This window comes from Hyla sarda, chromosome 6 (assembly GCF_029499605.1).
Source record: "Hyla sarda isolate aHylSar1 chromosome 6, aHylSar1.hap1, whole genome shotgun sequence".
Classification (NCBI taxonomy): Eukaryota; Metazoa; Chordata; class Amphibia; order Anura; family Hylidae; genus Hyla; species Hyla sarda.
The window spans coordinates 57,398,273-57,412,910 of NC_079194.1; the positions used below are offsets into that span (position 1 = coordinate 57,398,273).

The following is a 14,638-nucleotide window of genomic DNA, read 5'->3' on the forward strand; positions in this document are numbered from 1 at the left end:
GCCATTCAGTAAACTTCTACAGCTTTACATCGGGAACCGGTTAGTTTTTCTATTTTGTTTTATGGTCACAATTGTTCTTTATAGTTTTATTTTTTATTCTTTATTTTTTAAAGGGCACGACTGTCATCACCAACCTGTCCTCTGTGCTCAAGGATCAGCGAGTATGGGAGAAACCTTTCCAGTTTTACCCAAAGCACTTCCTGGATGAGAACGGAAAGTTTGTAAAACGAGAAGCATTTATGCCATTTTCTGCAGGTGAGCCTGAAAAGTCTTATTGCTGTTAACTATCATACTTTATACACAAGGGGTCATGAACTCATTTGGGCAATGAATGCAGGGGTGTCGTTTAAAAAAATTTAGTCTTTTAGGGGGTGATTCTTACGTTTCTTCATCATAATGCCTCTGCAAACGTGAAATTGTGCCTGCAAAATAACCTAAGAAAAAGGTTTTGTCTAAATTCATGAGATTCTCCATCCTGTGTGTAAGGTAGCACACAAGGGTGACATATGAAACATTTCGAAAAGCTGAAGAATTCGGATAATACATGTTGAATACAATTATTCTGTTAATACTTACTGCTATGTTACAGAAAAAATGAATTAAAATAAAACATTTGCAAAAAAATTACAATTTTAAAATGTTACCTTAGCTTTGCTTTAATTTTAATTTAAGAGTTAATACACGCAAACGGTTCAGTTGTTAAAATAGGGTGATTTCTGTGGGTTTCTAGCATACAGGCCTCTCAAACACACTTCAATGGTCCCTAAAACATCTGATTTTGATGTCTTCAGGACATAGGGCGTATGGATACGCCCTGCATTCCGAGTCCATAAGGACCGAGGGCGTATCCACCGCTAGCCGTTCAGCAGGCATATCGCCCAGGGGGGTCATCATGGCCCCCCATGTCGGCGATCGCAGCACATCGCTTATCAATTCAGATGAGCGATGTGCTGCGATTCCATTCCCCGCCGCTCACCGGGCGGGGATCGGAGCCAGATGTCTGCTGATTTCAATCAGCAGACATCCCGGCAGTGTGTCGGAGGAGGGCCGGAGGACCTCCTATACCGGCGATCGCTGCAGGACGCCGGTAACTACTTACCTGCGTTCTCCAGCGGTTCCGCGTCATCATGGTCATGTGTGACCCTGTGACCCGGATATAGATAGTGACTGGTGGTGTAGTATACACCACCAATCACCATCCGTGCTGTACTGGGGGCTGGCATTGTGGCCACCCCCCTCAGTACAGTTGTGATTGGGTGGTCAAAGTGGCCACACCAATCAAATAGTAATGGGAGGGGATGGTGGGGGCTAGGAGCATGTTGCTCTGTTCTGCCCGCCATTTCACAGAGATCTGGCGAGCAGGACAGAGCCCCGTGCTGCCCACCATCCCCTCACTGTAAAAAAAAGTGCCCCTTGCCCCCTTTCTGTGGCTCCTTGTCTGTAGGGTTAAAAAAAAAAAGTTTTTCGCCGTACCTCAGTGGGTGTCCGTGGGTCTGTAGCACCTTTAGCTGCGTGACCCCGGCCCTGCTGGGTCGCTGCGGTCTGCCGACAGCCGTTTTTTTGGGGTGCGGGTCTTTTTTTTTTTTCCCCTAAGCGTATGTGCGGACCCTCTTAGTTATAAAAGAGCGGTCCGCCACCATTTTTTAAAGCCCACCCGCTGCTGATCAGTCCCATAGTACTGATCAGCGTTTTTTTTTGTAATGCCGGCGCTTTTTTTCGGGTTTTCTAGCGCTTTTTTGCACCCATAGGCGGTCCGTGACACCAGTAGCAGGCGTGTACTGTGTGGCCGGACCTTACCTGTGTGTGCGTTGTGCCTCACCGCTGTCAGTGATTTATCACTGATCAGCGTTTTTTTTTGTGGTAAAGACACTTTTTTCGGTTAACGCATATTTTTTTTTGCACCCATAGGCGGTCCGTGCCACCAGTAGCAGGCTTGTACTGTGTGGACGGACCGTACCTGTGTGTGCAGCCTGTCCCACTGCTGTCAGTGATTTATCACTGATCAGCGTTTTTTTTGGGGGGTTCAGACGGGTGCATTTTTTTGGGGTTAAGCGTTTTTTTTATTTTATTTTTTGGTTTTTTTGTGTGGGGGTCTGTGTACAAGCCACCAGCCACTGTTCTGGGCTGAGTGGCCGGACCCCCCACTGACTTCTGCGCCCCCTGCCGCCACAAGCGCTAATCAGTGCGCACACCACTGATTAGATAAACGCTTTTTTTTTGGCGCAGGGCTATTTTGCGCTAGAAGTCCCTTTTTTTTTTAAAGTCCCCTTTTTATTTTTTTTCTGTTAGGGCGGGTTAGTTTAGTTAGGTTAGGGCGGGTTAGGGAGGTAGTATCGCACCACACCACACACAGCACATATACCAATAAAGTCCCCCCCCCCCACACATACACACACACACGTATCCCCATTAGAGTAGGGAAATGGCCTGCAGAGCGTTTTTGGCGGAGGAGGCATATGCCATAATTGCCTCCGACACCGAGAGCGGCTCAGAGGACGATGAAGACCCCACTTTCCTTATTTCATCGTCCTCCTCATCATCTAGTTCTGAGACGCCGCCGTGTGGTGCCGCAAACCTCCTCTGTCCTTGACCCTGTGCCCCATGCTAGTATGAGTCCCCCTGGCGCTCATACTATTGAAGCCCCCCTGCCAAGGTCACTGGTACCCCGTACTGGAGAACTTGTCTGGGCTGAGCCAGCGGACCACGAGCATGTGATTCCTGAGTTTGTTGGCGACTCAGGAATCAAGATTAACATTGCCGGGTTCACTGAAAAGGACTTTTTCGGTCATTTTTTCAGTGACGACTTTGTTAATCTAATGGTTACACAGACGAATCTGTATGCCCAACAGTTCGTCGCCGCTAACCCGGGCTCACTTTTAGCTAGACCCGGCGGCTGGACTCCAGTCGATGCAGCCGAAATGAGGACCTTTTGGGGCCTTGCGCTGCATATGGGTCTAGTTAAAAAAAAACAGTGTTAGGCAATATTGGAGTGGGGACGTCTTTTACCAGACACCCCTCTACAGTATGGCCATGGCACGTTCCCGCTTCGAGACCATTCGGAGATGTTTGCATTATGCTGATAATGCGGCATGTCCCCCCCGAACTGATCCCGCGTATGACCGCCTGTAGAAAATCAGGCCGGTCATCAATCACTTCGGGGCCAGATTTTGGGAGGCCTATGTCCCTGGAAGGGAGGTCGCTATTGATAAGTCTCTCATCAGCTTTAAGGGGAGACTCAGCTTCCGGCAATACATCTCTACCAAGCGGGCGCGGTATGGCGTGAAGATGTATAAACTTTGCAAGAGTACCTCCGGGTACACTTGCAAGTTTATGGTGCATGAGGGACGAGATTCCCACATTGAACCCCCAGATTGTTCCCCCACTCTGGGTGTTAGCGGGAAAATTGTTTGGGGCCTTTTGCACCCATTGCTAGATAAAGGTTACCACCTTTACGTGGATAACTTTTATACTAGTATCCCTCTCTTCCCATCTCTCGCTGCCAGAACCACGGTCGCTTGTGGGACAGTCCGGAAGAATCAAAGAGGCCTTCCTTCCTATCCCCTGCAGACTCCTATCCCCCGGGGTGAGTCCCGTGCCTTTTCCCATGAGAACCTGTTGTTGGTCCGGTATAAGGACAAGAGGGATGTCCTTATGCTCACCACTATTCATGGGAATGGCAGCACCCCTGTCCCTGTGCGAGGTACCGTGGGACCGGTCCTCAAGCCCAATTGTATTCTGGACTACAATCGGTATATGGGGGGAGTTGATCTTTCTGATCAAGTCCTCAAGCCATATAATGCCATGCAGAACACAAAGGTATAGTACAAAAAAGTTGCGGTCTACATGGTACAGGTTGCCATGTACAACTCTTTTGTACTGTACAAGTACGCTGGCAACACAGGGACATACCTGGAGTTCCAAGAGGAAGTTCTAAAGGCCCTCATCTATGGTTACCGCCAAAGAGCGTGTCAGAGCACCTCTGGAACTTCAGGTCCCCGGCCAACACTTTCCAGGTGTGATCCCCCATACTGGAAAGAAGGGACGATCTCAGAAGAAATGCAGAGTGTGTCGCAAGAGGGGGATTCGGAAGGACACCACCACTCAATGCGACACTTGCCCAGATAATCCGGGCCTCTGCATAGGCCACTTCAGGGAGTATCACACTTCCATGGAGTGCAAAATTTTCCATCCTTTGCCCTAATTTTCATTCCCCAAAATTTGACTCCAATGTACCAGTCCAGCGTACATTGTCTTCCAAATTTTATACCAAACCCCCCTACAAAAAAAAAAAAACCCCCAAAAAAAACAAAACATTTTTCCCAATACCCCCAATATCTTTTTTATTTCTTCCCCCTAAAAAATGGGTCATGGGACACAGAGTCAACAGCATTGGAGGTTTGCAGTTGCCTCAAATGCGCAACGCTCTCTCTCCCCACCTGAGCGGGGTGCGCATTTGAGGTAACAGAATAGGGACGGACCCTCACATCCCCTTCCCAGAATGATGATTCAGAGTATAGGGTTTGGGGCGGGCATCAGTTTTACTTTTGGCTGTACTCTGGGTCATCATTCTGGGAAAATAATTGGCATATCAGTACTAAAATTGCAATTTTCTTTCCCCCCCATAGTACACTTCATCCATTCCTGGAAAATAAATGAAGGGAACACCCGTCTATTCCAAATCTCCACTTCACCCTATACACCTTCCCTAGGGGGTGTAGTTTGTAATAGGTTCACATGTGGGTGCTTCTTTCTTGTATTTTCCTCCGAATGTATGTCACTGTTAGGTCCGTAACAAACATCCGCCTCAAATGCGGAGTTCTCGCTGAGCTCTGTCGTATTTCCAGGCGACAATTCGGAGTCACATGTTAGTTGTTCCCAGAAAGATGAAGCAGAGCATAGGTTGAAAATTGCAATTTTCAAAAGCTATCCTTCATCCATTCCTGGAAAATAAATTTAGGAAACACCCGTGCATTCAAAATGTCCTTAGGGTGGGTACTTTCTGTAATGGTGTCACATGTGGGTGTTTCATTTTTGTATTTTCCTCGGAATGTATGTAACCGTCAGCTATGTAACCGTAACCTATATGCCATAGGCCACAAATACAAACTGACCTCTATGACTTCTGAGCCTTGTTGTGCGCCCGCCCAACACGTTACCCCATATGTGGATGTATTTTCATAGTCAGGGGAAAAAGCCCTCCAAAATTTGAAACCCAATTCCTCATATTACCCCTTGTGAAAATGTTAAAAATTGGGTAACCCCAGCATTTTATTGTAAAAAATAAAATTTTTCAAATTATGGCCCACTTTCATTCATTGAGGGGTGTAGTTTCTAAAATGGTGTCACATGTGTTTATTTTTTTTTTTTTTTTTTTGCTGTTGGGGGCTTTATAAATGCACATGACCCCTGACTTCAATTTCAACAAAATTTTCACTCCTTCTATTCTTAGCATTGCAGTGCGTCCACAGAGCGATTTACATCCACATATGGGGTATTTTTTTTCTCAGACAAAATTGTTCTACAAATTTTGGAGGCCTTTTGCCCTTTTATCCAATGTGAAAATGAAACATTTGGGGTAACACTATCAATATAGTGCAAAAAAAAAATCCAATTTTTCACTTTTATGGCCCACTGTTCAAAAAATCTGAGGTGTGTAAGTACTCACTGTAACACTGTTACGTTCCCCGAGGGGTCTAGTTTCCAAAATGTAATGCCATGTGTTTTTTTTTTTTTCGCTGTCCTGGCACCATAGGGGCTTCCTAAATGCGGCATGCCCCCAGAGCAAAATTTGCTTCCAAAAAGCCAAAATGTGACTCCTTCTCTTCTGAGACCTGTAGTGCACCAGCAGAGCCCTTTTCACCTCCATATGGAGTGTTTTCTCAATCGGGAGAAATTGGGCTTCAAATTTTGGGGGGTATTTTCTGCTTTAACCCTTTGTAAAAATGTAAAATTTTTGGGAAACCAAGCATTTTAGGTAAAATTATTATTATTATTTTTTACATATGCAAAAGTCGTGAAACCCCTGTGAGGTATTAAGATTCACTTTACCCCTTGTTACATTCCAGAAGGGGTCTAGTTTCCAAAATGGTATGCCATGTGTTTTTTTTTTTTTTTGCTGTCCTGGCACCATAGGGGCTTCCTAAATGCAGCATGCCCCGAGAGCAAAATTTGCTTCCAAAAAGCCAAAATGTGACTCCTTCTCTTCTGAGACCTGTAGTGCGCCAGCAGAGCCCTTTTCACCCCCATATGGGATGTTTTCTGAATCGAGAGAAATTGGGCTTCAAATTTTGGGGGGTATTTTCTGCTTTAACCCTTTTTAAAAATGTAAAATTTTGGGGAAATCAAGCATTTTAGGTAAAATTATTATTCTTTTTTTTTACATATGCAAAAGTCGTGAAACCCCTGTGGGGTATTAAGGTTCATTTTACCCCTTGTTACGTTCCCCTAGGGGTCTAGTTTCCAAAATATAATGCCATGTGGTTTTTTTTTTTTGCTGTCCTGCCACGATAGGGGCTTCCTAAATGTGGCATGCCCCCAGAGCAAAATTTGCTTCCAAAACGCCAAATGTGACTACTTCTCTTCTGATACCTGTAGTGCGCCAGCAGAGCACTTTTCACCCCCATATGGGGTGTTTTCTGAATCGGGAGAAATTGGGCTTCAAATTTTGGGGGGTATTTTCTGCTTGAACCCTTTGTAAAAATGTAACATTTTTGAGAAACCAAGCATTTTAGGTAAAAATATATATATTTTTTTTACATATGCAAAAGTCGTGAAACCCCTTTGGTATATTTAGGTTCACTTTACCCCTTGTTACGTTCCCCAAAGGGTCTAGTTTCCAAAATAGTATGCCTTGTGCTTTTTTTTTGCTGTCCTGGCACCATAGGGGCTTCCTAAATGCGGCATGCCCCCAGAGCAAAATTTGCTTCCAAAAAGCCAAATGTGACTCCTTCTCTTCTGAGACCTGTAGTGCACCAGCAGAGCACTTTTCACCCCCATATGGGGTGTTTTCTAAATCGGGAGAAATTTGGCTTCAAATTTTGGGGGGTATTTTCTGCTATTATCTTTTTTAAAAATGGTACATTTAGATTTTTTTTTTTTTACATTTGCAAAAGTCATGAAACCCCTGTGGGGTATTAAGGTTCACTTTACCCCTTGTTACATTCCTCAAGGGGTCTAGTTTCCAAAATAGTATGCGTTGTGTTTTTTTTTTTCTGTTTTGACACCCTAGGGGCTTCCTAAAGGTGACATGCCCCCCAAAAACCATTTCAGAAAAATTTTCTCTCCAAAATCCCCTTGTCGCTCCTTCCCTTCTGAGCCCTCTACTGCGCCTGCCGAAGACTTTACATAGACATATGAGGTATGCGCTTACTCAAGAGAAATTGGGCTACAAATACAAGTAAAAATTTTCTCCTTTTACCCCTTGCAAAAATTCAAAAATTGGGTCTACAAGAACATGCGAGTGTAAAAAATGAAGATTTTGAATTTTCTCCTTCACTTTGCTGCTATTCCTGTGAAACACCTAAAGGGTTAAAACACTGACTGAATGTCATTTTGAATACTTTGGGGGGTGTAGTTTTTATAATGGGGTAATTTGTGGGGTATTTCTAATATGAAGACCCTTCAAATCCACTTCAAACCTGAACTGGTCCCTGAAAAATAGTTTGTGTTTGAAAATTTTGTGGAAAATTGCTGCTGAACTTTGAAGCCCTCTGATGTCTTCCAAAAGTAAAAACTCATCAATTTTATGATACAAACATAAAGTGGACATATTGTATATGTGAATAATAAAAAAAAATTGGAATAACCATTTTCCTTACAAGCAGAGAGCTTCAAAGTTTGAAAAATGCTAAATTTTCAATTTTTTCATGAAATTTTGGGATTTTTCACCAAGAAAGGATGCAAGTTACAACAAAATGTTACCACTATGTTAAAGTATAATATGTCACGAAAAAACATTCTCGGAATCAGAATGATAACTAAAAGCATTCCAGAGTTATTAATGTTTAAAGTGACAGTGGTCAGATGTTTAAAAAACGCTGTTGTATTTATCCCCCGCCGAGCAACGCTTCCTTCCGTACATGCGCATTGAGTTGCACATGTCGGGAGCGCAGCGCTGTCCATGTGCGGCGTGGTGCGCATGCGCACAGCGGTAGTTTATGTAAGTGACTGGGAGCATGTGTTTGTGCATGCGTGCCCGTGTTAGTTGTAAATAAAGGAGCGTGTGTTGCGCTGGGTGACACGGTGGAGACGGGTGTGTTCTCCTGTCAGTGATATCAGACAGAGGGCCCACTCTATGGCTTTGATTGGTCAGGGGGGCGGTGGGAGAACTAGATAGGAATGGTGGTTATATCATGGTATTGGAGGAAATAAGGGCAAGGTGGGGAGGAAGGGGAAGAGGGGGATTAGAGGGAATAGTGGGGAGGGGGAAGGAAAAGTAGAGGGATGGACATAGATGAGTAATGGATGGTTGATGGATTTAGAGGTATCGTAAATCCTTTATATCAAATTGTGAATGATACATTGTTGTGGATGGAATGTGAATGAATAGGGGAGAGGAGTGGAAGATGGTGGTCTGGAGGGGCAAATGGGAATAATGGATGAAATTAAATAAAAGTGCATACACTACTCTCTTGTACATATCTCCAACATGATTCCTTTACTGGTTTCGGATTTACTACGGATCATAAACTAATAATTGTCCGTTCCACCATCCTGTTAAATTTATTTTATTTAATTTCATCCATTATTCCCATTTTCCCCTCCAGACCAACAATATATCATTTACAATTTGATATAAAGGATTTACGATACTTCTAAATCCATCAACCATCCATTACTCCTCTATGTCCATCCCTCTACTTTTCCTTTCCCCCCCTTCCCACTATTCCCTCTAATCCCGCTCTTCCCCTTCCTCCCCACCTTGCCCTTATTTCCGCCAATACCATGACATAACCACCATTCCTATCTAGTTCTCCCACCGCCCCCCCAACCAATGAAAGCCATGGAGTGGGCCCCCTGTCTGATATCACTGACAGAACACACCCGCGCTCCTTTATTTACAACTAACACGGGCACGTATGCGCAAACACATGCTCCCCATCACTTAAATAAACTATAGCTGTGCGCATGCGCTCCCGACATGTGCAACTCAATGCGCATGTAAGGAAGGAAGCATTGCTTGGGGGGGGATAAATACAACAGCACGCTGATCCCTCCACATGCCGCCAGCTACACAGGAATCCTCACACAGGACGCCACAATAGTAAGTGCAACTCCTCGATATTTTTATATCCAATTTTTTACTTGCCTGCCGATATCACTATGGGAGGCTGAAACGATGGTGGTATCCACATATGAGACACATAGTTTCTCCAGATAATATGAAGTATTATACTTATTATGGTCATCTTGGGCGATTCCTTCACTGCCCACATAGCGTACTCTCCTGCCCCTAGAAATATTTCAGCTAATGGTCAAAATGTCATTCCTTTCTACTGACACCGGAACTCCCTGTGTCAGTCTCCTCCCCTTACACTCTATTATATTTTTAACATTTAAATGTAGAAACCTCCATATGGGTTCTTTTGTGTTTAAACAAACAACAAAAAACGTGGTCTCAAATGGCTGGAGGTGCTCAACCCCAAATGCAGTTGTGCATTTATACTGGGGGAGCAGATCCTGCCCTTGTAGTCCGTTGCTAAGGGCGATCCCCAGCATAAAATGCATACAATGGAGGATGCCTGCAGCGGACTAAAAGTGCCACAATGGAATCCTACACCAGATAAACGGTGTGGATGTGTAACAATTAGAATACAATACAGGAATATGGGTGCACTACTGTGGTAGATGTATACAATGACATTGGCTATCCCTCAACACTGATGTTAAAATTGAGACATTCGCCAGTGTATCCTTATATGAAGGACACACCAGAGCCCGCACACCAACGCCAAGGTTTCTCAAGATGGTGCGAGACCTAACGCTAATCCTACCTGTGCTTGATAAGCAAAACAGGGGCCAGTGGGCAATTATGGCAGCATTCGGTCGACTCACAACTTCCTCCCAGATACCCTCCAGCGTGACTGAGCACACATGCAATGGGAGGAGGGAGGCAAGCTGCAAGCCCCACCTGAGTTGGCTAATATGGGTGCCTGGCCTCACAGGTGCTACCTTAATGCTGCCTTGAAGGTATTCAAGGCGCATTAATTTTGGAGTTTACACACCTCCAAGTATAAAATTTAAACAAACAACAAAAAACGTGTTTACCTCACCTGTTTACCTATTGGCATATCGACTATAATTTTCAGTAGCGCTTGGGAGACAGAACCCCCGTATTTTCTGTACTTCCTTCCCTATATATCTCTTTCCGTTACCCAGCCCTGGGTAAAACGGACAAGGGGGTACCAAGCAGCAAACTGTAATAGTCCACCCCACACCAATCCAGAGCTGCGCCATTAAAAAGCTGCAATACTCTTAGAGGTCAGTATGACTGCATAGGTGGGGTGGTCGGTCCTCTATATCTCTCTTCTTTCAACCAAGAAGTAAAAAGGCTACTACGCCAGAGAGCGCCCCACAATTTTCTTCGTTTTTTCCTCCCTCTTTAGGTTTTAAAAATGGGGCTTCCTACTCCGGTGGAAAACAAAAAATTGTAATCACCTGGCGGCAGAAAGTTAAACAGATTTGTAAATTACTTCTACTTAAAAATCGTAATCTTTCCTGCACTTATCAGCTGCTGTATGCTCCAGAGGAAGTTGTGTAGTTATTTTCTGTCTGACCACAGTGATAATGAACTGTTTCCTTGTTGATATGGTGCATAGTGCTTAGCCCAGCATGAAACAACTTTTGACATGTCAATCAGACATCACACACGACTAGTGCATGAGCTTTCAAGTGTGGCTGATTGTACCGATGTTACTATTACTATCCTCACCTAGTGTTAACCAATAGTGTGTGACTTTAGTGTATGATCATTGTCCAGTGAGCGTCACGTGGCACTGGAATTGTAACCTTATCTTCTATTTGGGTTTTTGTTTTTCTACTTATACCTATTAAAGGTTACATTTTAATAAAACAGAATTGTCTATCTTCTTGTGACCACTGAGGTATTGGTCCCTTTGCTCTGCTTTGGTAGAATTGTTGTGTAAATTTAATTAGGTCCTGCCAGTTGTCTAAAGCTCTATTGGGGGAATTAATCAAAACCTGTGCAGAGGAAAAGTTGACCAGTTGCCCATATCAACCAATCAGATTGCTTCTTTTATTTTTCAAAGACCTTGTTAGAAATGAAAGAAGCAATATGATTGGTTACTATGGGCAACTTTTTTTGTAAATTCCCCCATATGTCTTGAATGCTAACTTCATATCCCTGTAATTTATATAGCTCACACAGATTCCACAGTGCTGTAAACTGAAATTGACCCCTATCCCCATTGGGGCTCACAATCTAAATTCACCTATCAGTATGTTTTGAAGTGTGGTCGGAGTAAAGCCACGCAAACATGGGGAGAAGATATAAACTTGTTGCAGATGGTTTCTTGGTGTGATTCGAACCTAGGACCCCGACACTGTACCACAACAGTGCTAACAACTGAGCCACTGTGCTGCCCTTGCATTGCCTTTGAGGTGCAAAATAGAGCCCTAATAACACAAGTTTTTGAATATTCCCCTCAATATGTTTTCTCTTGTAGGTCGGAGGTCTTGCTTGGGAGAACAACTTGCCAGAATGGAACTCTTCCTGTTTTTTACTATGTTATTACAGCAACTTACATTTGAGATACCAAATGACCAACCTCGTCCAAGAGAAGATCCTCTGTATGCGTTAACTTTAAGTCCACATCCCTACAATATTGGCGTTGTACCTAGGGAATAACATTTCAAACATAGGGAGATCTGAACCTGCTGCTTTAGTTCTCTGTAGACATAAAATGGAATGTCATATACCTCATATACAGTATATAATTCTAGAAATCATTGCTGGTTATCAAGAGTTATTTACAGAAGACTCATCATTCTTATAATAAAGTAATAAAGCCTATCTGCAGAATTAAACCTACAGTAAACGTTTATAACCTTATGTAATGAAAAAGTATAATGAGTTATTCAACAATAGGCAATAAATTATAATAACGTGTTTGTTAGCAGCACTGTTTTAAAATACTGTATATGTAGTTATATAGCCATGTTGGGCATGCATGTGGTGTTGCTAAGATATCCATGAGCTCTTGGATCTTGTAATGGATACACAGCAATGCTTCTCTACTTGTCAGAAGAGATTCTGGGCAAGTGCAATGACATTCTTCTCCTCTGACAAGCAGAGATGAAGCTGCACTGGTGCTGTCATGCAACGCACTTAAAATATATTATTTGTTTGTTAGTTATTATTCCTTTTGACTGAGCACTTGAACCCAACTTATTATACAAAATCTTCCTGTTAAGGTCTTATCACTGGTGTACACTAGATTCTGGTGTGCTGAGGACAAGGCTTAGAACAGAATTGAAAACATCTGGTATATATCATCCTCTTAGGCCCAGTTGAGACTACGTTGCTAGAACCGTGCGGACTGCATTGTTGTTCCCATAGATGACAATGCATTTCTGAACAGATCCTCCACCCTTGGGATCTCCAGCATGAATTCTGGCTGGAGATTTTGTGTGGTCAAGCCAGTCTTAGTTTATTTAGAGGGCAGTGTAATGGATAGAGCACAATTTATACAGCCAATTAACTATTTTATTATCAGTTTGGGGGCAAGATGACAGTATTGCTATATGTGACATTTGGTAGAGGAATCGGAAATTAGACTAGACTTGAAAATATTGATAGAGATAGGAAGCATAATTTGACACGGTGCAGCATCCAACTCAGTCTAGATAATGTATACTTCAGAAAAATAAATAAATCTATTTGAAACCTTTTTTATTGTTTATTTGCATTCAGATGACTTAATATACAGTATGTATGGTTGTATTTTATAATATAACACGCATTGTGGAATAACTACTTTAATTAAAGGGGTATTCCGGGCAAAAACATCTTATCCCTATCCAAAGTATAGGGGATAAGATGTCTGATCGCGGGGGGCCTGCCACTGGGACCCCCGCGATCTCCCTGCAGCAGCCCGCATTCTATGCGTAGCTGCATCTGCAGTTTTGGAAACCGCCGGGCTTCCGAGATGGGGATGTGATGTCACGCCACGCCCCCTCCATTAATTTCATTCAATTAATCGTCCCCGCCCGGAGGCTTCCGAAACTGCAGATGCAGCTACGCATAGAATGCGGGCTGCTGCAGGGAGATCGTGGGTGGGTCTCAGCGGTGGGCCCCCCGGGATCAGACATCTTATCCCCTATCTTTTGGATAGGGGATAAGATGTTTTTGCCCGGAATACCACTTAAAATCTAGTAGGTGGTCTTATTCAAAGATTGACAATCATTTCCGTGTGAGCAAGGCTGGAATAAAGGGGTATTCCTGCAACAAAATCCATATCCTTTATTCACAGGATAGGGGATAAGTGTAAGATCATGGGGTCTGGACTCTGGACTCTCCACAGCCTTTGGCTGTCTGGGAATGATGGGAGTTGTGGTGAAGCAACTGCTGGAGGTTCGCTGTTGCTTTACTACAACTTAAATCCTTCCCAGACCGCCAAAGGGTGGCCTCCAGCTAGAGGATAGACCCATACTTATCAACCTTCTTCTTGGCACTGGGCTAATCTCCTGTAGCTCCGCCTCTAAAATCATCATCATTAAAAGGAGGGGCTACAGAGAAAGAGCACCGGGCTAAGAAAAAGGTTGGTAAGTAGATCTCCTTCTGTATACAGTATACAGAAAAGGCTGTTTACCGTATATACCCCCCCAAAAAAGTAGGTTAGCGCTCTGCAGCACTAACTAACTCTTTCCTTGTTGAGCTGGCGCATAGTGGTCATCGAAGCAAGAAACAAATTGTGACGTGTCAATCAGACATGTACCACTATATTGCTAACTGATTGGTTGTTTCACAACACACGACTAGTGTATGCGCTTTTAAGTGTGACTTCTTGTCTTTTACTATCCTCATCTAGTGTTAACCAATAGTGTGTGACTTTAGTGTATGATTATTGTCCAGTGAGCATCACATAGCACTGGAATTGTAACCTTACGATCCATTTGGGTTTTTGTTTTTCTGCTAATACCTTAAAGGTTACATTTTAATAACACAGCAGTTTTTATCTTCTGGTGACCACTGAGGTGTTGGTCCCTTTGCTCTGCTTTGGTAGAATCCTTGTGAATAAATTTCATTAGGACCTGCCAGTAGTCTAAATCTCTATTGGGGGAATTTATCAAAACCTGTGCTGAGTAAAAGTTGACCAGTTGCCCATAGCAACCAATCAGATTGCTTCTTTTATTTTTTAGAGGCCTTGTTGAAAATGAAAGCAATCTGATTGGTTACTATGGGCAACTTTTTTTGTAAATCCCCCCCTAATTCCTGAGGTTTGAATGCTAACTTAACTTAATCCTAACTCTTTATATTGCTCACTCAAATTCCACAGTGCTGTACACTGAAATTAACCCCTGTCCCCATTGGGGCTCACAATCTAAAGTCACCTATCAGTATGTTTTGAAGTGTGGTAGGAGTAAACCCACACAAACATGGGGAGAAGATACAAACTTG

At 43.4% G+C, this 14,638-nt stretch overlaps 1 protein-coding gene across 5 annotated transcripts in view; it reads left to right on the forward strand.

The window, feature by feature from the left end:
- The window catches only part of LOC130275625 (cytochrome P450 2D17-like), a 67,325-nt gene extending 54,423 nt beyond the window's left edge, over nucleotides 1–12,902 (forward strand). For all 5 annotated transcript variants that reach the window (XM_056523820.1, XM_056523818.1, XM_056523819.1 and 2 more), the window contains 2 exons: nucleotides 114–255; nucleotides 11,685–12,902. In XM_056523820.1, the coding sequence (XP_056379795.1) occupies nucleotides 114–255; nucleotides 11,685–11,866 (324 nt within the window). In that variant the 3' untranslated portion in view covers nucleotides 11,867–12,902. The remainder of the gene's footprint in view (nucleotides 1–113; nucleotides 256–11,684) is intronic.
- Nucleotides 12,903–14,638: the final 1,736 nt, after the last annotated feature.